The sequence below is a fragment of the Corythoichthys intestinalis genome, chromosome 2, assembly GCF_030265065.1.
Source record: "Corythoichthys intestinalis isolate RoL2023-P3 chromosome 2, ASM3026506v1, whole genome shotgun sequence".
Lineage (NCBI taxonomy): Eukaryota > Metazoa > Chordata > Actinopteri > Syngnathiformes > Syngnathidae > Corythoichthys > Corythoichthys intestinalis.
The window spans coordinates 18,450,943-18,478,727 of NC_080396.1; the positions used below are offsets into that span (position 1 = coordinate 18,450,943).

The window sequence follows — 27,785 nt, forward strand, 5'->3', positions numbered from 1 at the left end:
TACGAAAAATTTCAAATTTGCATTTATATGGTTCCGTCTCCATTCGAACAATGTCGCAGTGCCGCATGAAAACGATGTAGTATTCATGCCAGGCCCTAGGGGGCAGTGCAGATTTACAAGGCGACAGCGAATTATGCGCTTTGACCTAAGCCTGTCGCAATATGCAATAATTCCATTTATCGCACGACAAATAAAAATGAAGGCGGTAATTTTTCCCGCTGCGATTTATCGCCTCGCGTGCACGTGCGTGCGGCAGACATGCTGTTAAAAGCTAGGATTCCTTGTTACCAACTGTGCAAAATCTATCTTCGTTCCAGGTCCGGCAAAAAATAGCGCCAGAGCCAATCGTTGCCATTATATCCTATTGTTCAACGTATACCGGCCGCGTCAGTGCTCCGGATTGACTGCTGACCATCTCCAGCGTGCCAGTGTTGTTGATGTGTGGGTGCTCCCGTCAGGGGTGACATTTCACGTGGGGCGGCTATTTTTGGGCACAACAACGGATATTTGAGTGTCAAATTAAGAGCGCTGTTGTTACGTGCCAAAGATGGCTCGCGAAAGGCGTAACATAAAACAATCCACACAAATGTACAAGTGGACACAAATTTATTTACACAATAATCAAACTCACAATGAATATGTACAAAATGCCGAGGAAGCGTGACTTCAGGGTAAGACCAGGCCAAAACAACAAACAAAAGGAATTACGCTCAAACCCCACCCGCTAACTAAGCCCTGATCATGTAAAAGGAACAAAGAAAAGACAGCTTCTAACCTAACTTCCTACTCTATACAAAACAGGAGAAAACGGGTTGAACAGAAATGGCGACTTACCCTTACTTGCTTCAGTGCTTTTATTTACAGTGGTGAACAAAAACGATCCAATAACGAATAAACACAAAAGACCTCACCGAAAAAGCGGGAGTGTATCAAAGTAGCGATCAAATGCAAACGAGAGTGAATGGCGAGCAAATAGCTGGTGAGGAGGAACGCGACAGAATACTGTCAAATGCGACCTCATAGAACATTGACAGCGGCAGGTTTAAGAAGCTTGGCGCCTTTTTCCGTGGCCAATCAGCGGCGGTGACGTCGTCGGTCCGTCCTGCGTCGATCAGCTGTCGTCACAGTGGGAGGGGAAGCAGCCAGCTGGTGGAGGCGACGATCAGCTGACTGGAAGAATCTCAGAAAATTAACTATTAAACGGCCAGGGCCGTCACAGCTGTGCTTCAAACTCGTCCTGTTTATGAAAGTGGATTGTCATATGCTGGTGTTGTGCAGTAATGAGCAGACGTGACTTCTGTGGCGTATGCTAACTTTTACAATGCGCGCACACACTAGATATCATGAAATAGCAAACTAGATGTGCTACGTCCCATGCCATCGGCTACGTGAGCCCAGGGTGATAATGGGACACGTAGTCCTATGATATACTACAGTACATCGAATTATAAACCGCCATGACTGAATGGAAGTTAAGAAGGCCAAATCAATCCATACCAGTGACTATAGATAATGCTGCAAATATTGTTAATTCAGTACGTGACACAGATGGATTCGGACCACAAATAGGATGTCTTTTCATATAGTAAACCTAGCTGCTAAGAGAGCTGTAGCAATCAACAGTGTGCCCCGCCTCACTTTACAAACAGTAAAGATTGTTCTCAGCACTTTTATACTAAATTTCTTCAGATCAGTAAGAAGTAAGCACATAGAAGTTATGCACTAAAATGCATGTTTATATGATGACAATTTAATTTTTGCTCGTTGGAAAAAAAAAAAAAACGAAACAAAAATTAACAGTTGTTATTTTTTTTTCTGAGCATTAAATGTATTGAATCAGATCGAAAATCATGTTCCCCCGTATCGAAAATCGTACCGAACCGTGACTTAACTGTATCGTTGCATCCCTATGGAACACCATTGGAGAAGCTATGAGGGGAAAAGTTTTCATTTGCCTAAATGATTAAGTTATTAACTGCAATTGTATTTTTTTTTTCTTGAAAAACACATTTTAGTTATTCTGTGTTTCTGTGCGGTATTACTATTGTTGTCTTTTACTTAAGAGGCATGGTCTATTGTTTTTAGTTGTGATTTCTTATCGCGTTTAAATGGGTGTACTTGATCTATTAACATATACTCTATTCTCACTGTGTTATTGTAAATTGGTTTAAAAAAAAATTGGGGGGGGGGGCGCAATAATATCGTATATCGCATTAATTTATGAGATAAATTATCGCACACTAAAATTTGTTATCGTGACAGGCCTACTTTGACCCCACCAAGCTCCTCAGCCCAGAAAAAAACATGCCCGCCCACTCCAAGCAATGGTATTTTTCTTTTGCTCCAAAAGGCACAACAAATGGAAGCATTCAACATATTTAAATTGAAAAGTATTATTATAACATTAAAGCCGACGTTCCGCCATTTGCTGTTTTTAATGTTTAATAGCAGCACTGCACACGCCCATGTGACGTGTGCAAGTGCGAAGGTCATCGAAGTGAAGACTGTTTCCATTCATTTGAATGCGCTGTGACCGCCGTAATCGAATTCTTCCACCTTGGAGGCAGGATTCAGAACTTTTCGTCTTTCGTTTGACTCCATATGCACGCGAGGCAGTTCCGCTACTCAGTCATTGCATCTTCGTGTCGCAGAGTCGCCATGTAAACTGCCCCTTAGCCCATGTCCACACATAGCAGGATATTTGGCAAAAAGAAGACATCTTTCTATGGTTTGGCCTATCATCCACACGCACATTTAAACCAGGGTTCTTAAGAACGACGGGGAAAGTGAAGAAGTGCGAATTCTGCGTTTGTGGCGCCATCATGTGGAAACTGATAACTGACGATTTAACTGGAAACGTCACTGACTGCGACAAACTTTGTCCTCACGTCACATATGAGACCAATGTTTACATTTGGAGTAAATTAGTCAGGCGCTTTTTTGCTTGTATTTTTTTTTTTTTTATAAACTCTTGCTGTGCCTCTTATTGAAGAATGGTATTATGGATAATTATTTTATTGTTATAAATATACTTAAAAATGAATGAAAGAGGTTGGCTGTGGAAGTTTTTTTTTTTTTTTTTTTTTAAAGTTTTTTTTCTACAAACGTGCAGGTGTGGACGCAATTATTTTTTCCCAACGTATTAGGGCAGGATCCTCGGTTTTGAAAAAAATCCTGCTTGGTGTGGACATAGCCTTAAGACAGAGCAAATATCTCGCATTGTAGCCATATTATTGTTTGTTGTTGCTGTTGAGCTGCCGCCGTGCAGAACGTTTTGGATATTCATGTGCACTTTATTTATCAGTGTTGTGAAAAGTGGGTTAACCAAAGGCTTTTGTGACCTTTTACCTTTAAAATGTGTTTGTGTTTCATTGCGCCGTTTAGCTGTGGTGATTATTTATTACAATACACAGGCACTTTTATTTTCACTACAAAAACTTCAACACACACTTTAGGTGAAATAGAATGCTGTCTTTGTAGTAGCCTAGTAGTAGTACGTAAACTATCCAACATGCATGTGTACTGCCATTGTGCGCGCCTTGTATGCAGAGGTGGGTAGTAACACGTTACATGTACTCTGTTACATTTACTTGAGTAACTTTTTGAGAAAAATATACTTCTAAGAGTAGTTTTACTAAGCCATACTTTTTACTTCTACTTGAGTAGATTTGTGAAGAAAAGCGCTACTCTTACTCCGCTACTTTGGGCTGCACAAGAGTCGTTACATTTTTCCTCTTTATTCTATATATTAGATTTATTTATTGATTTTACCAGTGATGCCAAGGGTAGCGCTACCAATTTCACCAATAAGACGTTGCAACAATAATCCCATGACTCAGACGTAAGCTTGCCGCTCTATGATTACGCCAGCCTGTTCATTCATGTATTTAAAGCACCGTAAAAAATGAAGTATTTCATATAGAGCAACACTTTCAACATGACTCTTGACCATGGAAAACTGGAGATATGGTCCTTTTAATTTTATAATAGGAACTACGAAGAAACTATTCAATTTTTTCTCCACTAGAGGGCACTCATGCTCTTTGAATGAATACTGCCTCATTGCTGTCGTTTTTTTTTCTCTCTCGCAAGAATTCAATTTTTTTTATTTTTTTTTTTAAATTTCTTTGGCTTAATGTGGTTATGTAATGTGTTATTGTATAGTATCATTATAACAACAGTTGAGAAGCAAAATGCCATTGTTAAAAAAAATAAACAAAAACGTAAGCAGTTACTTACAATGTTCCTCTTGATTATTCTTTTCACCAAGTACTGTTTTACTTGTATTTGAGCACATTTTTGCATGACTACTTATACTTTTACTTGAGTACTATTAATTTGAAGTAACGCTACTCTTACTTGAGTAAAATTTTGGGCTACTCTTCCCACCTGTGGTTGTTCTTCCCAAAATAAAACACATTTTGAACTTTAATATCAATTGAAATGACATTTTGTGCATTCTTTATTGTGGGGACTGGCATCAATCAGACCAGTACTTTCTACTTAAAAGAGGTACCAATTTAGATTTACATTGATTTAAAATGTTTTCATTTTTTTCCAGATGAATCTGAAGTTCATGCTGAAGGCCACAATACTACCGGAAATGCCAAGCGTCTAATGCAGAATGGTGTTACGAAATAATCAACTCACTGTCTTTTATATCCTGGTAAAACAAACAAACAAACAAACAAACATTTGTCATTGTAGCAAGCTTTTTCACCTTCAACTAAGGATTGACTCAATCTCATTGTCTGTTATGATTGGATTGTTTTCAAGATTACAAAAACGCCGTGACAGGTGTGTTTTTGTCAATGTCAATTAATAAAAAAATTATATAGTATAGTTGTACCTTTAAATTTTATTCTCTCTGAAGTAGTCGCCTGAACATGGTGTCTTTGGTTAAGACGATACAAAAGTTCACCCCAAAGGAGCGACTATGTTTTGTAGCTTTAAGCTGTTGTTTTCTCACCATGGATGTTCATTCAGACTAGTTTGTTTTATTCAAAAATTGACATTTTACTTATTTTTTGGGGGGGTGGGGGGCGGTAGGTACCAATGCGCTATAGACCCTACTCACCAACGTCACAGAATGACGTGTCGCTGTATCCGGCCGCCATATTGTCCGTCATTGTTTATCCGTATTCTCAATGGTTTCAATTTGGCGTGCAATTTATAGTGCAATTCATGGAAGCCCCGTTGCTTTCAGACGCTGTAAACTCATTGGATGCGTTGCATAAAAGGCGTTATGTGGAAAAGCTTCAGTCTATCCATATGCCAGATCCATATTTGATGCCTAAATCGATATTTTTCGATCCGCTGTCTTCGCCGTCTCTGCCTGACATCTGCTACCCTGATATCTACAACTATCTTGTCCACAGAAACTCAGCCTATTCTCACGAAACTTTGAAAAACTTTAAGAGCAGCACTCTAAGCAACATTACCCCATGTGACCCTTTACTTCCAATTTTCTAAAATGGCGACAATCCCCCCAAAAAAGTTGACTGCGTGGATATTGGACTATTTTTTCAATACAATATGCAACAACTGTGTCTGCCTCATTTGCAAAGAGACAGTCGCTGTTTTCAAAGAGTTCGATGTGACGCAATGCTACCAAACAAGACACGCTGACATGTATGACAACATTACAGGGAAGATACGCAGCGAGAAATTATAGCAACTTGAAGCTAGTTTAATTTCACAGCAGTATTTCGCAAGAGCCCGAGTGTCGAAAGAGAACGCCACAAAGGCGAGATTGTTGAAATTATGAATTAAAAAAATTATAATAAAGCAAATGTGACACACAGAAGGGCTTGCTAAAATGTGTTTAAATATATTGTTCTACGTAAATCAGCCAAGGAAGCCCCCCACATTTTTACCACACCAAGTCTGGCCCCCTTTGCAAAAAGTTTGGACACACCTGTTTAACTGTTGATCCGGAGACGAGGCCAGCTTCTTTCACTTGGTACCAGCTAAATATTATTCAAAAAATAATGATGGCGGAAGAAATAAACATCTTGAATTTGAAACTGTTTGTTGTCGGCGATTAGCCTCGCAATGATCTTAATTGTGCTTGTCAGCCCAAAACCCTCTAAATATATATTAAATGCATCTTACCAGATATAAAATGACTACTACATAATCTGTGGTGATCGTTTGGAGCCCAGTTTTCTCGTAGAATTGCAGCAGTCCATTTCGCTCTCCTCTCCGGGTCTCTCGGAATACGATAGAACTTCAAGTCTCTCCGTCTATCTTCTCTGTTACTGCAACCAACCACCACACACGCCTTCACCATTTTGATTATTTATGTTAACGAGCAGAAAAACACGCCATAATAGGAGGAATTTACGTAGCAGTAATGCTTAAACCCGACGAGCTGACGGACAATATGGCGCGGAGGCGTGGTTGTGACGTCATGTGAGTAGGGTCTATTATCTTCTGATGGCCAAAGCCTCTGTTACGGTAAAAGTAATGCTTTGGTGACATCTTTTGGCATCTTGTTGCTAATGAAATACAATGAGCAAAAATGAAATGCAACACTTTTACTGTCCTTTTTTCATGAGGTGAACTCAAAGATCTAAGACTTTCTCTTCGTCGTTGGTAAAAGTCAAATGTAGAAATTCAGATTGGAAGGTAAAAGAAGTGATGGGAATTTGTGTCTTAGCTGTGCAGTGTGGAGTTGATGAAACTAATCGGTGTATTGGTAGGTTACAAATGTGTTCGATTTATTTAAAAGGGACAGTGCATATTAATGAACATGTACATGTGAATATGACAGATTTAGCCAAAATCAAAAAGGGAAGTCCTATTTCAGATATATCTTTATAGCCATAATAAACACCTTTTATCTCTTCATAGACCATCCTGATGTGTGTCTTCAGAGCCAATACACTCAAATGTCATCAAACTCAGTATCAACGAGATGAGAACCAATGTTGTTCAAAGTGCCCAATTGGTAAGACAACATTCATTTCACGCTTTTTTCAAGATGGTTGAAGTAACCACTGAAATGTTTGTGGATTTGGCGGGGAAAAAAACGTGAAACGTGAAAATCATACTGTATAATATATGGCGGAAAACACTCAGGTGACTTGAAGTTTCGCTCTGAGATCCCCAATTTGGCCAAATTTAAAAATTGTCTTATGCATGTGCATGTGTGCTACATCATTGGAAAGCTTAAAATCTCAATTTTCTGGGGGAAGAAAAAATTTGAACAGGAGGGCATTAAAAAAAAACAAAAAAAAAACAGCAAAACCCTAACTGGAAGTGAGAGCACGCGAAAGCATAGTTAAAAACACCATGATTTTAACGAGATATTATCGCGTACTTACCTCTTTGTAGCATGTATCACTGAGTGTCAAGACACAGCTGTGAATGGCCACAGCTGGATTTTTGGGGGATTGTATGCGTGAAACATGGTAATGGTAATAAATGGTAAGGTAACAAGGGTCGCGATGCGGAAATCGCAGACATCAAGGTGTCATCGAGATTTTAATTTTCATTTATTTACCCTTCTAAACATTTTTTTCCCAATTTTTCTTTGTTTGGATCGATTATTTATCATCTAAAATATTGTGGAAAAACATACAAACATACAACTTTCACGAAAAACATACAATTAAGCGGTAGTTATGACGTAAATATCTGTGACTTCTTTACAGACGCCAATTTTTTAATTGTGACTTAATTTGTTAAAAAGTTTAAAATATGCGAGTGAATATTTTTTTAAAGTTGTTTTTTTTTTTAAACTAAATATTAGACATCAATTAATGATTCTAAGCTAAAAATGACACACATTTCGAATATACCCTACCCACCGACGTCACAAAACCACGTGCTCGCTGTGTGGTTCCGCCCACTTGTCCGTCATTTTGTTTCTGTATTAGCATTGTTTTCAATTGATCGAGGAATTTAAAATGCATTTCATGGAAGACCCGGTGCGTTCTGATGCCGTAAACTCACTGGATGTGTTGCATAAAAGGCGTTATGTGGAAAAGCTTCGTTCTATACAGTCGCCAGATCCATATTTGATGCCCAAATCGATGTTTTTCGACCCACTGTCTTCGCCCTGTCTGCCTGACATTTGCTACGCTGATATTTACAATTATCTTGTCCACACAAAATCAGCCTATTCCCACGAAAATTTGAAAAACTTCAAGAGCTTGGAGGCTTATAAATACTTCGTTGCTGGTTGGGTGAAACTGGTCCTCGTCCACGAAAATTCGGCAGGAATCTATCTTGTGCTTGGAAAGGTGAGTTACGAAATTTTCAATTCAAAATCTTTTGTTATTGCTAACATCCACTGTCAAGTCTAATGTATTTCATGTCGTTTGTCAATGGAGTTAAGGCTTTTAATGTTTATATGGTTTAGCGATAGCACTCTCACTACATACATACGTGTATGTTGTCGGCGATTAGCCTAGCAATGATCTTCATTGTGGTTATTTGTCAGCCCCGTAGACGAGGCCAGTTTCTTTCACTTGGTACCAGCTAAATATTATTCAAAAAATAACGATGGTGGAAGAAAGGGAAGTCACAAACATCTTGAATTTGAAACTATGTCGTACTACGTCGTATGTTGTCGGCGATTAGCCTCGCAATGATCTTAATTGTGGTTATTTGTCAGCCCCGTAGACGAGGCCAGTTTCTTTCACTTGGTACCAGCTAAATATTATTCAAAAAATAACGATGGTGGAAGAAAGGGAAGTCACAAACATCTTGAATTTGAAACTATGTTGTACTACGTCGTATGTTGTCGGCAATTAGCCTCGCAATGATCTTAATTGTGGTTATTTGTCAGCCCCGTAGACGAGGCCAGTTTCTTTCACTTGGTACCAGCTAAATATTATTCAAAAAATAACGATGGTGGAAGAAAGGGAAGTCACAAACATCTTGAATTTGAAACTATGTCGTACTACGTCGTATGTTGTCGGCGATTAGCCTCGCAATGATCTTAATTGTGGTTATTTGTCAGCCCAAAACCCTCTAAGTATATCTTAAATGCATCTTACCGGATATAAAATGACTACTACATAGTCTGTGGTGATTTTTTGGTGCCCAGTTTTCACGTCGAATTGCAGCCGTCCATTTTGCTCTCCTCTTTGGATCCCTCTGAATACGGTAAAACTTCAAGTCTCTCCTTCCATCTTCTCTGTTAGTGCAACCAACAGCCACCCACGCCTTCACCATTTTGATTATTAATGTTAAGGAGCAGAAAAACACGCCGTAAATAGGAGAAATGTACGTAGCCGTAACAGGTTAACACTATGTTTTGACGGACAAGTGGGCGGTACCATTCAGGAGAGCGGAGTTGTGACGTCACGTGGGTAGGGTCTATAGGGCTGTCCCAAACAACTAATTTCCTCCCAATTAGTCAGCCGACTATTTTTACGATTAGTCAACTAATGTAATATATATATATATATTTTTTTTTACTACTTTAATAATGACATTTTTGTTCAAGCTTATTAATTCACAAAAAACATTTTGGAACACCTAATTTTTTATTAACGTATAAATAAATAACAAATACCAATAATAAATCACAAACAATGAGGTCAAATGCTGCTGGCATTAACTAGTGCGAAAAATGTAAACGGAAACACTGTGACTTTACCTCTTTAACAGGAGTGAAAACAATTCTTACTCTTTTTGTGGTATGTCATTGTCTATATTGTTATAAATGTTAAAATGAATTGCAATGTCCCGGACAACCATTTTCAGAATACTTTGTGTGAGTTCACATTCTTTTTCTGGTGTGCATGCCGCATTTTTGGGGGATGGGAAAAACTGTTCAACTTTTGTTTGTTTTAACCTGAAAATAGATAAAGTAGAGGGCACACTGAAATATTACCACAATTATTTTGAATGAAAGGCACACATACAGTGCTGCTCAAAAGTTTGTGAACCCCCTCAACATTTTGGAATTTTCTATTATTTCAACCTGATTTCCTAATCAATCAATTCAGTAGTTTTTTTTTGTTTTTTTAACAGTTGTGTTGTCGAGACTAAATTAAAAAGAGTTTTCATCAACTGATGTAGGTGCAAAATTGAACTGTTTGGTCACAACCAAAACCGCCATGTCTGGCGAAAAGTCAACACTGCATACCACCAAAAGAACCTTCTCCCAACTGTGAAGCATGGAGGGGGGAATGTCAAGATCTGGGCTTGCTTTTCATCCTCAGGACCTGGACAACTCCACATAGTCCAGGGAATCATGAATTCTGAGGAATATTGTCAAATCCTAGAACATAACCTGACGCCATCTGTTTTGAAGTTAAAGCTTGGCAGAAGGTGGATCATGCAACATGATAATGATCCAAAGCATTCCAGCAATACAACCAAGGAATGGCTGAAAAAGAAGAAGATTCGTGTTCTGGACTGGCCCAGTCAAAGTCCTGACCTAAATCCCATTGAAATGCTGTGGCGGGACCTGAAGCGAGCAGTTCATGCCAGACGCCCATCAAACCTCTCTCAACTGACTGCGTTCTGCAAGGAAGAATGGGCAAAAATCCCCCAAAGTAGATGTGAGAGGCTGATTAGTCACTACAGAAAGCGTTTGGTTGAGGTAATCTCTGCAAAAGGAGGCGCAATATCCTATTAACTGAAGGGGTTCACATACTTTTGCACACATGATATCTGAGTTTTTCTTAAATCAACCACTTTTGTTAAATAAAGAATGACAATATAACTATTTCTTTTGTTTCAGTCCATTATTTGGAATGTCAGTATTGTGGATTTGGGTATAACTTAACATTTAATAAGGTTATTTTAGTTTTTTTTACAAAAAATCTGACCATCGCTGTGGGGTTCACAAACTTTCGAGCAGCACTGTACCCACAGTAACAAAAATTAAATATATAGTATTAATTTTATAGTATGTAAAACTTTATAATATTAAATAACTAACATTAGTGCAGTCATGGATTACAATAAGCAGGGCAGTGCTGTTTCCATTTATATTTTTATTATATTATGTATATACAGGACATACTACGTATAGATTTTCCCCAAGTGGGAGCTTCCATGATCCTAATAAATTTAATAATAATTTAAAAAAATATATAATTATATTAATTATTTTATTAAATAAAAATGCACGTTGATACGACGCACATAGAGGCAACTTCGATTTAAAAAATCGTTAGAAAGTTGTATGGACTTACAATCCGCTAGCTTGTTGTTTCTTGTTGTCCTCGAAAATTACACTTGGGTCACGGTGCTTCAAGTGTTCGTTCATAGCCGACCTGCTACCGTGGTATGCGAGCTCAGCTTAGCAAAGAGTACACAAAGTGGCACCCTCCATATTTTCCTTGAAATAATTCCAGGCTCTGGCTATTCTGGTCTGCTTTTTTGGCTTTATGCCGCTTTCACGTGTTACCAACTCTGCCCTTTTTGGAAATTGGCGGTGTTTTCAACTCTTCACCGGCGAGTCACTTGTCTCGTTGGTTCGTCTGGGTTCGTCCAATTTCCTCCTCAGGAAGGCGGCAGCGTGCATAAAAACACCGAGAGGCGTCGGATGGCTCTTTATGGATACTTTTATTGACCAAAACAAAAACGTGGGGGATGAAGCCACTCAACTTGGCGTTACCCGCGCACTTTTTCAGCTCACCGATCTCGCTCCCTCTCTCTCGCTCGCTCACCCACTTTCTTCCTCTTTGCTCAATCTGACAACGCCGGTCACATTGAAATAACAGCGGCCCCCTTGGGGGTGCCAGTAACAACCGCTTGTATCACGAGTGATCGCCATTCTAAACTTTACCGGCATGTAATTTTTTTTAACCTGTCACTACCCGTCGACGGTATGTTTTGCACGTCGACGCATTTACGTCATCGATGACGTCGACAACGTCGACTAGTCGGGACAGCTCTAATTTCGAACAATAAATACGATTACTTACCTTCTTTTTATGGCTAGGATGAAACAAAAGTGGTTGCGCGACGTCTGTAAACGCGGGTTTCCAGGGTGAAACGAACATATTAAAAATAGTTTGGGGGCTTATTGCGCCATGAATCTGCTATGGCAGCATATAGACATATTGTTCTATCAAACCAAACCGTTCTTTTGGCTCAAGAGCAAGAGCAGAAACTGCTTTTTCAGCCTTGTCTGTGCTTTCCGCCATATACATAATATAATGTTATACTGTATTGATGGATCTAAAGAAAATGTGGATATATTTGTGGATCTAAGCATATGTAGAACCCAGATGTGTTTGTGTCTATACTTTTGAGACAAATATCCCCCCCGTACTTGAAAATCGTGGGTATCAAATCTTTCATCGAGTGTGACGACTGCTGCTGCTTTTGCTAATGCTTTTTTAATCTGGTCCTGTATAAATGGATCTGAATACTTTTTAATGCTGGAACAGTTTTACTGTTTTTATTAAACATGTACCTGGACATATAGTTTTCAAGTACACTGGTACCTCGACATACGACCACTTTGAGACACGATCTTTTCGACATCCGACGTAAAATTTGACTCACCATTTGTTTCTACGGTACATCCGACGATATGCTCGAAATACACGATTTATGACAACACCGCAGTTTCGTAGTTTTCTCGCAAGACGGACGCACGGCCGGTTTTCTTGTGAGTGAAATCAAAACTGGTTCCAAGAAAGTTAGTGCAGGTGCTGAGAAAAGGAAAAAGGTGATGCTTATCATTGAAATGAAGATAGAAATGATAGAAGAATATGAGCGTGGTGTGCGCGTCCGTGAACTGGCTCGACAATAGGGCTGTAGAATGTGTACAGTCTCGACAGTCCTTCTCCGACCTCCATTCGCCAGTCTTTATAAGTTAAGGTGACAATTATTATGGTGGTAAATTTGCCCAAAAAATCGCCAGCTTTGTCAGGTTTTTAATAGGGCTGTCAAACGATTACAATTTTTAATCGAGTTAATCACAGCTTAAAAATTCATTAATCGTAATTAATCTCAATCGCAATTCAAACCATCTCTAAAATATGCCAAATTTTTTCTGTAAATTATTGTTGGAATGGAAAGATAAGACGGATATATACATTCAACATATTGTACATAAGTACTGTATTTGTTTATTATAACAATAAATCCGCAAGACGGCATTAACATTAACATTCTTTCTGTGAAAGGGATCCACGGATAGAAAGACTTGTAATTCTTAAAAGATAAATGTGAGTACAAGTTATAGTAATTTTGATAGTTTGTATATTGTGACTAAATATTGCCATCTAGTGTATTTGTTGAGCTAAACTTAATGTTTGAATAGAGTATTATTTTGCATAGCTATTTTGAATGCGAATGCCAGATCTCTTTGCATTGACCGCTTTTCTTTTTGTGAACATTTATTTTTGAGAGATAGGAATATTATTTTTGCTGTGCTTTCACTAAATGATACTGTAGCGACTTAAATGTTCTTAACTGCCCAAATGCATGATGGGAATTTGAGCAACCATGAGTCACAGTGTTTGCTGCAAATGGTATATCTTCTCTGCGCTGAGTAATATACATGGTGTTAAGAAAAAAATCATCTCTGATTATTCTTCCCCATGCCGCTTGCCACAATAGTTATAACAGTTGTGGAAGAGATGCCACCGCTTATTCCATTACATAGCGCGGCCCCAATAAATGCCCATCTTGGTAATTGGCGGTGCTATAGCGCGGCTATTCATCGGCTCGTTGTCGTCGGCTGGCTCGGTTCGTCCGATTTCCTCCTGAGGAAGACGGCAGCGTACATACAAACATCAAGAAGCGTTGGATGGCTTTTTGTGGGTACTTTAATTAACAAAACAAAAGCATGTGGGGGACGCAGCACTTGAGCCTGCGCTAACTGCGCACTTTCTCTACTCTCTCACTCGACCACTTTCTTCCTCACTGCTCAATCTGACAATGCTGGTCACATTGAAAATAACAGCGGTGCGGTATCACCTGCGTCCACTCCACTTGCTTGTCTCTGCCTTTAGCTCTCAATATACTTCAAACGGCGCCATTGTAGTCTGTTCGCGGCAATGCTTGAGTGGGTTGTTCCGCGCATGCCTTAATTGCGTTAACGTGATTAATTAAAAAAAATATTTACCGCCCGTTAATGCGTTAATTTTGACAGCCCTAGTTTTTAATCATTTATTTCAGAACTTGTGCAACACAACACGCCTACTGTCCGCCGTAATTGACACCACCAACAAGAAAACTATAGAAGAGAAAGTAAAATCTCTACCGCACCTCTCTACTTGATGTCTTACTCTGTCACGTCAGCAATGCTGTGCGTTCAGGTACAGCACGCAAAACACAACAGTCACATTGGAATCCGATTCGTTATATTGTTACAGGTATTATTATTAGGGCTGTCAAACGATTAAAATTTTTAATCGAGTTAATCACAGCTTAAAAATCAATTATTCGTAATTAATCGCAATTCAAACCATCTCTAAAGTATGCCATATTTTTCTGTAAATTATTGTTGGAATGGAAAGATAAGACAGATATATGCTTTCAACATACTGTACATAAGTACTGTATGCCACATTACAACCAGATACGTTACATTATTACGGAATTATTATTATACTGTATTTTCATTCCGATTTTTATTTGTATATATATTTTTTTTGCTATGTGTAATTGCCACTTGTAATATTACTAGCAGTATTTATTAAGGATTTAGTGTAGGTTTTCGGGTTGTGGAACGAATTAATGGAATTATAATGTATTCTTATCTGAAAATCCTGCTCAACATATGACCCTTTCAACTTACAAACAAGGTCCTGGAACAAATTAACTTCGTATGTAGAGGTACCATTGTAAGTGGAGCAGATAAAACGCTTTATACAGTGGTATGAAAAAGTATCTGAACCTTTTGGAATTTCTCACATTTTTGCTTAAAATTACGATCAAATGTGATCTGATTGTTGTCAAAATCACACATATGAAAATACAGTGTCTGCTTTAACTGAAACCACCCACGCATTTATAGGTTTTCAGGTTTTAATGAGGATAACCATAAACACTGAGAGAATGGGGAAAAAAGTAAGTGAACCCTCTGCCTGAGGAGACTTTAAAACAAATTTTTACCAATTATTGTAAGTCAGGTTTTTGCCCAATCACTGATGAGTGGTTTAAAGCTGCCCTTCTTACTATAAAACACATACCTGGTAAGAAATGTCTTGATGAGAAGCATTGTCTGACGTGCATCATGGCTCGGTCAAAAGAGCTGTCTGAAGACCTGCTCTCAAGGATTGCTGATTTGTATAAAGCTGGGAAGGGATATAAAATGCATCTCTAAAAGTCTGGATGTTCATCAATCGACAGTCAGCGAAGTTGTCTACAAATGGAGAGAGTTTGGCACTGTTACTTCTCTCCCAAGGAGTGGCCGTCCACCAAAGATGGAGGAAGAGTTCAGCACAGAATACTCAAAGAGGTACAAAAGAAATCTAGAGTGTCTGCTAAAGACTTACACAATTCACTGGCACAGTCCAACATCTCTGTGCACACATCAACTATATGTAAAACTATGGCCAAAAATGGTGTTCATGTGAGGACTCCACGGAGGAAGCCACTACTGTCTAAAAATAACATTGTTGCTCATTTAATGTTCGCAAAAAGGCACTTGGACACTGCACAGAAGTTTTGGCAAAATATTTTCTGGACTGATGAAACCAAAGTTGAATTGTTTGAGAGTAACATACAATGTCATGTGTGGAGAAAAAATGGAACAGCTCACCAACATCAACACTTCATCCCCACCGTGAATCATGTTGGAGGGAGCATCATGATTTGGGGCTGTTTTGCTGCCTCAGGGCATGGACAACTTGCAATCATTAATGATAGAATGAATTCAAAAATTTATCAGGATGCTTTGCAGGAAAACCTGAGGCCATCTGTCGGACAGTTGAAGTTAAAAAAAGGATTTATGCTGCAACAAAACAATGCTCCAAAACACAGAAGTAAATCAACTTCAGAATGGTTTCAAAAGAACAAAATAATTTTTTTAAAAAAATCTGGAGTGGCCAAGTTAAAGTCCAGACTTGAAATCCATTGAGATGCTGTGGCATGACCTAAAGACAGTGATTCTTGCCAATCCATCGTCTCATTAGGAGCATTCCCTGACATTTTCAAGAATGTATATAAGCATGTGGGAGCCACACATACTACTGGGAATCATTTTGAGTTGCTACAATGACATTTTGGCAAAATTAACCAGTGTGCTGCATCCTTTTTGGAATCCCCCACTTATAGGGTGATCATTTTTACTTCTATCAAATTATGTAGCATCATTTTGTTTCTAATATGTCACCTACTTATTAGGATAGATATTCAAAGATATTCAAATAGATAATTTCCCCCACCCCTGTTTTGATCTGATGAAGTTTTCTTCTAATTTTTTTGAAGCAGCGTATATTCATACGTTTTGCCAATCAGGAATGTTTTATGTTTCATCATCTTTCCAGTAATTTTTTAAAAAGTTGCCTGGGGCAATAAGGAAGCAGTTAACTTCGAGCCCTAACTCTGGGGGGGCATCTGGTCTTTTCTACAGGAACTCACGTTCGGAATGACTGTACGAAACTTGGCAGCACTTCGTGCCGGGTGTGTGTGAAGGATACCTACATGAATATCCCGACTGGACTAAAACATTGCTTTCCATGCACAAACTGCAACGCAGGTGAACATCATGTCATGAGTTATTAGACATACCCCACCTATGCATGACAAGTGAAAACTTTCCATTTGCTTGCTTTTCTGATTGTGTGCTGTATTCTTGGGATGATCAATAATAATGCACAACTCAAAGTGCAATATTTTAGCGGACAGTCACGAGCTTCCTCTCCCTAACCATGACTCATCCCCAAGAACTGCAAAGCTTATGAGGAGAATCACTATAGAAAATGGATGCATGCCAAAATCTCACTCACACTTCTTAGTTTTGGTTGGAATAAGTTTAATTTCAATTTGAGCAAGCAGAGAAGGACTCTTGTGACATTTGTGATTGTCAGCCTCATTTTCTGAGAAGACCGGAGAGAAAATACCGGATGCGTACAGTACTCCATTTAAGATACTGGTTACCCTATCCGTGTGGATTTCCAAATTGTAGTCAATATGTTATAGGGTCAAACTATGATAACCCTAAGCCATCTTTACCTGCACAGAAAATGTTTTAAACACATTTTAATATTCTTCACATCTCGACATCGTTGGCCTTGAAGAGAGCAAACCATCCTGGCAAAATGAAGGTCCTTTGCAACGCATAGCACTGCTCGTAAAGAAGGCAGGAGCCTGTCACCATCTATTTCTCCACCACAGATATCACTATGAATCTTGTGGTCTAGTCCTCTTCGCTTCACAAATTATGGAACTGACTGTTTAATGTGAGGACACAATTTTGGAGGCCACCAAGTGACAGCCTCACATTTGCAGAGCCAACAACTGGAAGTTCAAGGTTTGTCCTGTTGAAGTTAGCTCCAGGGGCTATGTGTAAAGGTGTTTAAGTAGATGGGAATTGGTTGTCAAAGTCATTATTTCACTGCTTTGTTTCACACTTGATTTTGTATCGCCAACTACATCTTGCTTATAATCATAATAATAATAATCAACTATCAAAAAATCATTGCAACTGTTACAACAGTAAGGGCACCCTTAGGCTACGTCTACACTAGGACAGATAATTTTCAATTTTAAATTTTCAATTTACCTCTGAACAGGAAACTCATTAATTGCCGGCCGGAAATTTCAAAATTACTCCACCTTCAAGACCAGGGGTCGGGAACTCCGTTTTGTGATTACTCTTTTTTTCATGAACGCAATTGAATACATCACACAAGAGCTATTGTGAAGGGAGGGCACGGTCTGCTTTTGCGTGCAGTTGCAGAGTTTTGATTGAGATAAATCTTTAGAAAATAATGAAAGCCTGACATTATTACTTGGGATGTTACAATCCATGCTCAGTTGTGCACTCAGCAGTCGGCATATAACAAATAAAAACAAATGGTGTGGCGCTGCGCAGAGTATATTTCTTGGAAGCCGCAACCAGGAATGCTTGTGCATAACAGTGGCGATCCTGGAAGTAGCGACAGTTTTGACAGGCTGAAATGTCATGAAAAAAACTGATTGCGCTCCTCTGTGACTGGGGGTACCGCACAGTTCACTTTTCGTGGTTTAATTTACCCCTACGCATTTTTATATACTCCAGAGTTGGGAAGGACAAAACGCGGGAGATAAGCTCTGTAACAAAACACTAATCTCCATGTAATCCGCAATATAAGGACCACTAATGGGCACTGAATGGAAGCATATTATTGCGACGCACATTTGAAGGGTCAAGAAAAATGTGTGAATGAATTATCAGTAAGGGTGTAACGTATTTGTATTTTGTGTTGAACCTTTTCGGTACGTGGTGCTCGGTTCGGAACGGTGGCATACTGAACGAGTTTCTGACGTAATGTAACCCTTACTTTTCGAGGCTGTGAGTCGATCGGGTTACAGTTTCTTTGTGTAGATTATATTTACTCCGTCTTCTCTACTATAATGAGGACCAACACAGTAGGACAGTATAACCCAGAAACCTCAACGGCGCGACAACGTGGCAGCTGCGAGAACGCAGTGAAACGTGGGCGTTAAAGTCAATCAGCCAATGCACACCAGTCGCAGTGTGGCCGCGTGTTAGATGCGTCCCAGAAGCGGCTTAACGCGACGCACTCGAAAAGAACTGCAGAGTTTATTATTTGACGCGAGACGCAACCCTCCTGCGTCAATACGGTAGCTAGGATCGGACAGACCGGAAGTCACGCGAGTAAAAATACGGTGGAGCCGGTCGATTTTCAAACTAATATGCAATTGTAACCCACTTTTTGAGTCCATCAGATCTCTTGAGTGGTAGATCGGGGCACAGTTGACTTGTCTTTCTTGATTTACTTTTATACAGTTTCTTTGTGTAGATTATATTTACTCCGTCTTCTCTACTATAATGAGGACCAACACGGTAGGACAGTATAACCCAGAAACGTCAACGGCGCGACAAGGTGGCCGCCGCGAGAACGCAGTGAAACGCAGGCGTTAGAGTCAATCAACCAATGCACACCAGTCGCAGTGTGCGTTAGATGCGTACCAGAAGTGGCTCAATGCGACGCACGCGAGAAGAACGGCAGAGTTTATTATTTGACGCGAGACGCGGCCCTCCTGCGTCAATACTACTACCGGTAGCTAGGATCGGGCTGGAAGTCCTTCGTGTAAAAATACGGTGGATCTGGTCGATTCTCAAACTAATATGCAATTGTAACCTACTTTTTGACTCCATCAGATCTCTTGAGTGGTAGATCGGGGCACAGTTGACTTGTTTTTCTTGATTTACTGCTGTCTTCTCTGCTATAATAATAACCAACACGGCCCCGTGTTCAATACAAAACCCTCCTACCACAACAAAACAGGTAAGAACTAATATTCACATAGGAACTAAAGTTATACAACATAAAATATACAATATAAATGAATACTTCATCACATTTGTAAAATATAAACACAAAATAAATAATAGCCCATTTAAATAAATTAAATTGAAATGAGCTAAAACACCTGTAATTAAATAATAAGAATAATACACAGTTCCTGCTTACACAATTAAATTTATTAATTTCTGCGTGGCGCTTTAACTTGAGAAAATCCACCAATAAAGCTTTTGAAAACCGTTCATAAGAAAAAAAAAAGATGATTCATTGAGGCATTTTATTTGTAAAATACATGTTAAAATCTTTGTCATTGGGATTGCTTTTCTCTTCAGCACAGGAATTCTTTTTTCTTCTTTCTTTCAGAAAGTAAGCTGACCAATAGGCGGGGTCTGAAAGGCAAATTGTTGTTGGATTATCTTTAAATACCCGCTACTTTTTAAGCAGAATTCTAGCTTCGTATAGGCTAATGTTCCTATTGTTGAAAGCACAAAAGTGTGTGATAAACAACTAGCACATTTATATTTTGCATTTTGTTTTTTTACTGTACCGAAAATGAACCGAACCGTGACCTCAAAACCGAGGTACGTACCGAACCGAGATTTTTGTGTACCGTTACACCCCTAATTATCAGCTCTTCACGCGAGCGAGCCGGCCGGTACCACATTTATGTTACGCGTTGGCGGAGAGGCAGACGCACTCATCAAAAGAGCCAGAAATGACTCGCGAAGACATAGGTTCCTAACACCTGTTCTACACTCTAGATGATAAACTGTAAGCAATTACTGTGGAAAAGAAAACGAGCAGGAATGCCACGTCTTGATCGTCTGCCTCCATTGTTTACAATGCCGGCATGCTGCACTAAAAATGGCAATGGCACGCTCCATGACGTCACGTCCTTAGTATTCGATTGTTGTACGGAGACAGCAGTCCATATTAAGCGGTGGGTAATATTACCCACCTACATTATCCGTGTAACAGCTAATCTGGACAAAATATAGTATAGTAGTGTAGCCGACATGCTGTATAGTCTGACGAATGACACGTTTAAAGAGCATACGACAGGAGAAAAAAAGTCTTAAATAGCATTATTATGTGAATTAGAATCATATTTTGAGACGATTCGACTATACACAACAATTTAGCAAAGCGCAGATGACGAGAAATGAGTCTTTTAATCTCCGGTTAGTCCTGCCTACCATTATAGGGCTCAAGCGTCCCCAACAGGTGGATGACATCAGCGGGTGACTGGGCTCATCGGTTTTACTATACAGCCCATTGAGGGGGAATTATTCAGAACGAAGAAAACGTGACCAAGAGAGCTGCGAAATGTCATTGTTTCAGTCTCTCTACGCCAATATTTTTACAGGATATTCTTTTTATCCAAGTATTTTCCCCCAATAGCTAAATAAATGCGTTGAGAAGGACCAGTCAGCCCGTCGAGGGGGAAAATGCAAAATGTCATTGTTTCTGTCTCTTTACTTCAATATTTTTACAGGATATTCTTTTTATCCAAGGATTTTCCCCAACTGCTACATAAATGACATGGTCATGACAAATAACAGTCTTGTGCTAAATAGAATATGAAATAATAAAAACGCACTTATTCAGGACGACATGGCAAAATTACTCCATAATGGTCAAAACTGTCGACTTCACCTTTACTGTCGCACCTCCCGAACGATATTTTATGACACCTAAATCGGACATATGTCATTTCCCTTCCCAGGCTTCGGAGAATGTATACAAACCAAGAGGCGTGACAGCTAGCCGACATGCTAACCCGAACCGAGTGATGTTTCAAAGTCTTCGAAGTGGAAAATCACATATAATTAGCCCGGATTATTTGACATGACGACTGGGTTGTCGATTGTCTTCGCGGATCGGCAAACCGCCCGGCGGAAAGCAATTTAGAGCTAGTTCCCCGGAGGAGGGCGGCTGCAGTTGTTGTGCAGCTAACGAGCAGCTAATGTGCATGAGAGCTTTTTACATGCCAATCAATGATCAAACGTAAGTCGTCCTTTATTTAAAGACAGTTTGTAGTGTTTACTTTGTAATCGCTGTATTCGTATTTGACATAATACAAAACAAAATGTTTACTCACTTCCTCGTAAGTCCAATGGTCCCACAGTAGTAGGGCTTGTTTTGGCCAATATCCACGGTGAATGGGAACCTTTTCAAACTCCAAAAAGGCGCACACGCCTCTCCCTCATACAGCAAGATTTTTTTGCAGCCGTTTGGCTGGCGTGATGTGAAAAATAAACGTATTAATCCGAAAAATCAGCTAAATCCTTAGTCCTCATACACAACAGTACGCTGTATAGTGAAGAGGACACCTTCACCCGTACACGTCACAGTGCCTTCCTCCTCAATGCAAGACCGAAGCCGGAAGTCACTCATTGTCATGGCGCGGGATTAAAAAAACTAAATAAATATAGCGAGCGCTTCCACACACATCCAAGCAGTCCATATCATTCAGGAGCATAAAATACCGCGTGTATTATGAAATAAACATGCTTTTTCGTGTCACATGCACTTCAAAGCCATTATCCGTCCAAGTGTAGACGTAGCCTTAGCCACATGATAATGGGATTGTTTAACGACTCTCTCGACAATCGTGGAGAGGAGTTGCTGGGTTGGGGCGTAACTCTAATAATTCTCTTCTCCTGTCATTCTGACTTGACTATTAAAAATTAATAAACCTATCTATATATTGTAGTGTGTCAAGATACCAGATTTCCATGCCCTGTTCGTCTAGTGCAAGGCCACCCTAAGTATACAGTCACGTCTATCCATCTGCCAATGTGGGAGGCTTTACGAATAGTAATGGGGCAATTGGCTGTCCAGCTGTTCCATAGGGTGGGCATTTATGGATGCCAGTGGAACTGGATTCCTTATAATTATTGATAATGTGACTGGTGACAAAAGCAGCAGTATAAATACATGCAATGTTAGCTTCCCATATTCAGCCAAATGCTTCAAATTTCATTGTATATTATAGTTTCTGCACAGGCCTGGCAGCGAATCACGAGAGAGGAAACACGGCATGTGGTGATGTCCATGGGTTAGAGACTTCAGGCTCTCTTTGACTGCAAAGTATTTTCAACAAATTATCAAAACGTGACCATTCACTTTTTGGTAGTTTGTTCGATTGCTATTGATATCCTAAAGGAAACCACGGATAGAAAGACATGTAGTTCAGATTCTTAAAAGATAAATGTTAGTACGAGTTAAAATAATTTGATATTAAAACCCCTCTTAATGTTTTGATATTAATAAAATTTGTAAATTTTAATCCAAAAAATTGAGTAGTAGGTCGCCGCTGTTGTTGCAGTCGCAGGGCGGTGACGTTACATGGCCACGCAGCGTTACTTCAACAGTGTCACTCTTTAACTATGTACGGTAGTGATTTAAATACGCCACAAGGCGTCAATGGTGAGTTTTAAATTAATTAGAGATCAAGCCAATGAGTGCGTTTTGTCCCTTGACTGACTCCGTAGTTTTCCTTTTAAGGCACAGTGCGGGCGCCGTAAGCCAAATGGGCCATATGTTCAATTGTACTGCTGATAATAGCTCCCAGGATCTTAGTTTGTGTATTGTGACTAAATATTGCCATCCAGTGTATTTGTTGAGCTAAATGAGTTGCTAAAATGTTTGACCAAAGTCTGAGTAAGTTTTATGTGTATTTTGCATATTTATTTTGATTGTGAATTTGTGAATGCCAGTGCTCTTTGCATTGTTGTTTAACTGTGAGAATAGGGCCTCATTAATGCAGATTGAAGCACTTTTCTTTTTCTGAACAATATTTTTTGAGAGATATAAATATTATTTTTGTTGTATTTTCACTATATGATTCTTACGTTCCATTGAATGTTGTGAAGGAGGAGTTGCCCAAGCTTATGCCAATAAACGGCGCAGTCCGAGGTACGAATCTGAACGCCTGTGTCGACTTGCCTTTCTCTGCCTCTTAGATTTCAATGTGCAAAATAAGTCGTCATTACAATCTGTTTGGCAGAAAATGATACGAATAGCCAGCAATCGAACTAAGTTTCATACATTTATTCTTTTTCCGTGTCGCTTATTCACCGGGAAGCAAGCTTTGGGAGCAACATCTGATAAATCTGATAAATCTAACAACACCGTCAGGATTCAGATTCAGATTTCCATTCTAACTACCTCCATGATAATACTGGAATAAGTTGGACTACACAATAGTTTACCGTGAAGATCTGCAAACAGTTTTTGACATCAAACACTATCCTGCTCTGGTCACTAGAGCAGGAGAGTGCTGTCACTAGCGAACTTGACACATGATCGGTACTCGTCTCATCCCGTCTTTCCTGTTCATTTTGCTTTTGCTGTCCTTCTCATTAAAGTTCCACTCGGGTTGAAACTGGAAGGGCAGAACCGATGACAAGTTTATGTAGTTAAAGAGTGACGCTGTGGAAGTTCGGCAGCGTACCCATGTGACGTCACCGCCCTGCAATGTCAACAACAATGGCGACCTAGTAGTTAAAATAATTTTACAAATTTTATTAAAACGAAAACATTAAGAGGGGTTTTCATATCAATTTATTATAACCCGTACGAACATTTATTTTTTAAGAACTACATGTCTATCTGTGGCACCCTTTAAAAAAGTGAAATGCACATTTATTAGGATGTAAATACTCTCAAATTAAAAGCTGAAAGTTAGCTGTAGTTAGCGCACCTACTGTTCGTTTCAAGTCTAATCGATTGCAATGTTGTTTAGAGCCAAAAAGATTCAGAAGGTTGTGCCAATGTACTAATATATAAATAGACCTGACTGTATGTGTACCTTCTGTCTTTCTGTGTGTACTGTTAATCTTTTAGCAGGGTCTTCCAGTCTCCCCTGCCTTCTCCTGCACACCTGAGTTTGTGTTTAGGTACAGCACCTGCCCCTTTCCCTTTGCATTGTCTTATTTCACCTGTTAACGCTGCTTATATTGATTTGCTTAAATAATCCTCCCTGGAATCAAACAACTTACTCAGCTCCTAGCAACAATGATCTTATAACTGTAAAGCTTTCAATTTCATCTCTTTCTAGACAGTTTAGTTTTACATTTGCAAGTTTTTTTTTGTTTATAACAAAAAGATTAATGTTAGGGCATAAAAATACATTGATCTAGATCAGTACTCCTCAAATAGTGGGGCGTGGCCCCCCTAACATACTTTATGCCTTACTAGAATAAAGTGTACTTGCACATCCACTCAGTGGGTGGTAGTGGCGCTCTCATTTTCAGAGTGTGCGCAGTATTTTTTAACCAAACGAAAGCACAGTAGTAGCACATGGCAAAGAGATATGAAGAGCTGTCCGCCGTTTTCGGTCTGGGCTCACGCAGCGACCCACTGTCTTTTCTGGTTCTCACGTGTCCGCCCAAGAAGCAACATGTTTGGGTTAGGAGCGTCACGGCGACCGCCCTCACCTCCGGTTCTCCCCCAGCCCCCGAGAATTCGCTGTTTTCGGGCCGTTTGGCTTTTGGTCCCTACTTTTAATACAGTGGGAGACTAGGAAAGACCACCCTGTTTACTGTGTTTAAAAAATGTTTGTGGCGGACAGCGGGAAGCCAAATCAATTAAGTCATCACTTGAAAACATTAGACCCCAATCTCATTGATAAGCCGCTCAATTGTTTTTCAGCAAAAACGTGCCAAATATGGACAACAATTGTCCAGCTTTGTCGGTGTTATACCATAGACTTCATAATATATTGACATGACACGGGGAGCAGGGCCGATCCGTAGGGGCCCTATTTTAAAAAAACTTCAAATTCAAATATTTTCAAAACCAAAGCTGCTACCGACCTAAAACCAAAATAGGCACCTACGTACCTTAGGTTTATTTATGCAGCGGTATCAAAAAATTCTAACCGTTCCCTTATAAAATCCCAATTCATTATATTTATTATAGGGCTGTCAAAATTATCGCGTTAACGGGCGGTAATTAATTTTTTAAATTAATCACGTCAAAATATTTGACGCAGTTAATGCACATGCCCCGCTCAAACAGATTAAAATGACAGCACGGTGCAAATGTCCACTTGTTACTTGTGTTTTTTGGAGTTTTGTCGCCCTCTGCTGGCGCTTGGGTGCGACTGATTTTATGGGCTTCAGCACCCATGAGCATTGTGTAATTATTTACAGTACATCAACAATGGCGGGCTACTAGTTTATTTTTTGATTGAAAATTTTACAAATGTTATTAAAATGAAAACATTAACAGGGGTTTAAATATAACATTTCTTATTAACATTTATCTTTTAAGAACTACGTCTTTCTATCCATGGATCGCTTTAACAGAATGTTAATAATGTTAATGCCATCTTGTTGATTTATTGTTATAATAAACTAATACAGTACTTATGTACCGTATGTTGAATGTATATATCCATCTTGTGTCTTATCTTTCCCTTCCAACAATAATTTACAGAAAAATATGACATATTTAATAGATGATTTGAATTGCGATTAATTACGATAAATTTTTAAGCTGTAATTAACTCGATTAAAAAATTTAATCATTTTACAGCCCTAATTTATTATAAGTATAACAAAACTTAAAATCTCAGATTTTACACTACATGCAAAAAAATCACCAAATGCAGATTAATCACCTATATTTTCAGGATCAATAGCAATATTTAACATATTTTCCCCAAAATAGCAACTTAAATTTTTTTTCATGTACTGCAAGTTTTCAACAGCTAATAAATCACTAAATGTTCACATTAGAAACTGAAGATTTGAGGAAAACATGCAAAATCAATTTCAAATAATATATGAATCGATTATTAATTCAAAATACAATCACAATTTATTATAGACTAGAAGCCCTTTATTGTCATTAAACAGTTGTACAATGAAATTGTGGAGCATCTCCCTTTACAGTGCAGGATAAGTCAAAATCTCAAAACTGATTTGCAAGTATAAAGTATGAAATCTAAATTAACATAAATATAAAATGTGTAGGAGATCGTCCTATAATTCAAGCAGTGCAAATAATCGATGTGGTGTTACCAGGATGTGAGCCTCGTCTTTCAACAATCACATAGCCTCTTTCTATGCCTTGCGTTTTTTGGTCAGCTTCCTCGACTTGTACAAGTCCCTGTTCATCGCCGTCTCCATTCTGCCCTCCTCGACTCTACTCCTCTTCCTGCCGGGCGACCACTCCAAGGCCTTGTTCTTCTAAGCTTGTGAAGTCACATCCTTGGAGAAGTTTGCACCAAAACACTTGACAATGGACCGCCAGGAACTCCAGCAGATGCCTGAAGCCGTCACTGTGGTGCATTACAAGGGAGAGGAACCCAACCCTGCGCTTCTTCTTGTGCTTCCTGCACATCAGGGAGTCCCACATTCCGAAGGACGCAATGTGGGTCATGGGGAGAGATGGCCGCTTGGGGACCGGCCGGCCCGTCTTCAGCTCTCCCTTGTCCTCTGGAACATCGCCAGGATGTCGGCTGTGTCCCTGTGTTCTCCTTGCCCGTGGTCATGGCGAGGAGCCTGAGCCCGGCGACCGTGTTGGGGTTGACCACCGCCATGATGAGCCTAACGCTCTGCTTCTCGATCGAAGAGCGCGCCAGCACCTTCTGGTTCAACTTGTAGCCGGACTTGACAGACTTGTAGTTCTCCGACCTGGCCAGCACCTTCAGGCTTGAGAATAGGACCGTCCTCATCCTCTCAGGCTCCTAAAAAACATGTTTGTTTTAGAAAGATAGGTGTTTTGATTAATCTTTTTATAAATTGAATAATGCTGGCCACTTACTCTAGCCCCAGGATACTTGGGCAGCACCATACAGCCATTGTTGTGGAAGCTGCTGTAGATGTGCTTCCAAAGGTGCACGGGGTCAAAGTAAACAAAGATGTGCTTGTTGCCGTCAGCATAGGGGTTGGTGTAGGACCAGATGCCCTCCGGGAGCTCAAGGCTGGCGTAGTAGCCAGCATTTTTGGCGTGGCCGTCAAAGCTGACCGAGTGGAAACACAGACAAAGAGCTTTTTCCGTTGAAAATTCTTGTGAAAATATGCTTAAATCCCTATATTTATACAGTGCTGCTCGAAAGTTGGTGAACCCCACAGCGATGGTCAGATTTTTTGTAAAAAAAACTAAAATAACCTTATTAAATGTTAAGTTATACCCAAATCCACAATACTGACATTCCAAATAATGGACTGAAACAAAAGAAATAGTTATATTGTCATTCTTTATTTAACAAAAGTGGTTGATTTAAGAAAAACTCAGATATCGTGTGCAAAAGTATGTGAACCCCTTCAGTTAATAGGATATTGCGCCTCCTTTTGCAGAGATTACCTCAACCAAACGGTTTCTGTAGTGACTAATCAGCCTCTCACATCTACTTTGGGG

At 39.5% G+C, this 27,785-nt stretch overlaps 1 protein-coding gene across 4 annotated transcripts in view; it reads left to right on the forward strand.

The window, feature by feature from the left end:
• The window catches only part of LOC130907033 (tumor necrosis factor receptor superfamily member 14-like), a 42,764-nt gene that overhangs the window by 3,764 nt on the left and 11,215 nt on the right, over positions 1-27,785 (forward strand). For 3 of the 4 annotated variants that reach the window (XM_057821898.1, XM_057821881.1, XM_057821873.1), the window contains 4 exons: positions 4,562-4,666; positions 6,856-6,952; positions 15,338-15,391; positions 16,508-16,633. In XM_057821898.1, coding sequence (XP_057677881.1) covers positions 4,625-4,666; positions 6,856-6,952; positions 15,338-15,391; positions 16,508-16,633 — 319 coding nt within the window. In that variant the 5' untranslated portion in view covers positions 4,562-4,624. The remainder of the gene's footprint in view (positions 1-4,561; positions 4,667-6,855; positions 6,953-15,337; positions 15,392-16,507; positions 16,634-27,785) is intronic. The other variant, XM_057821890.1, reaches the window with a different exon arrangement.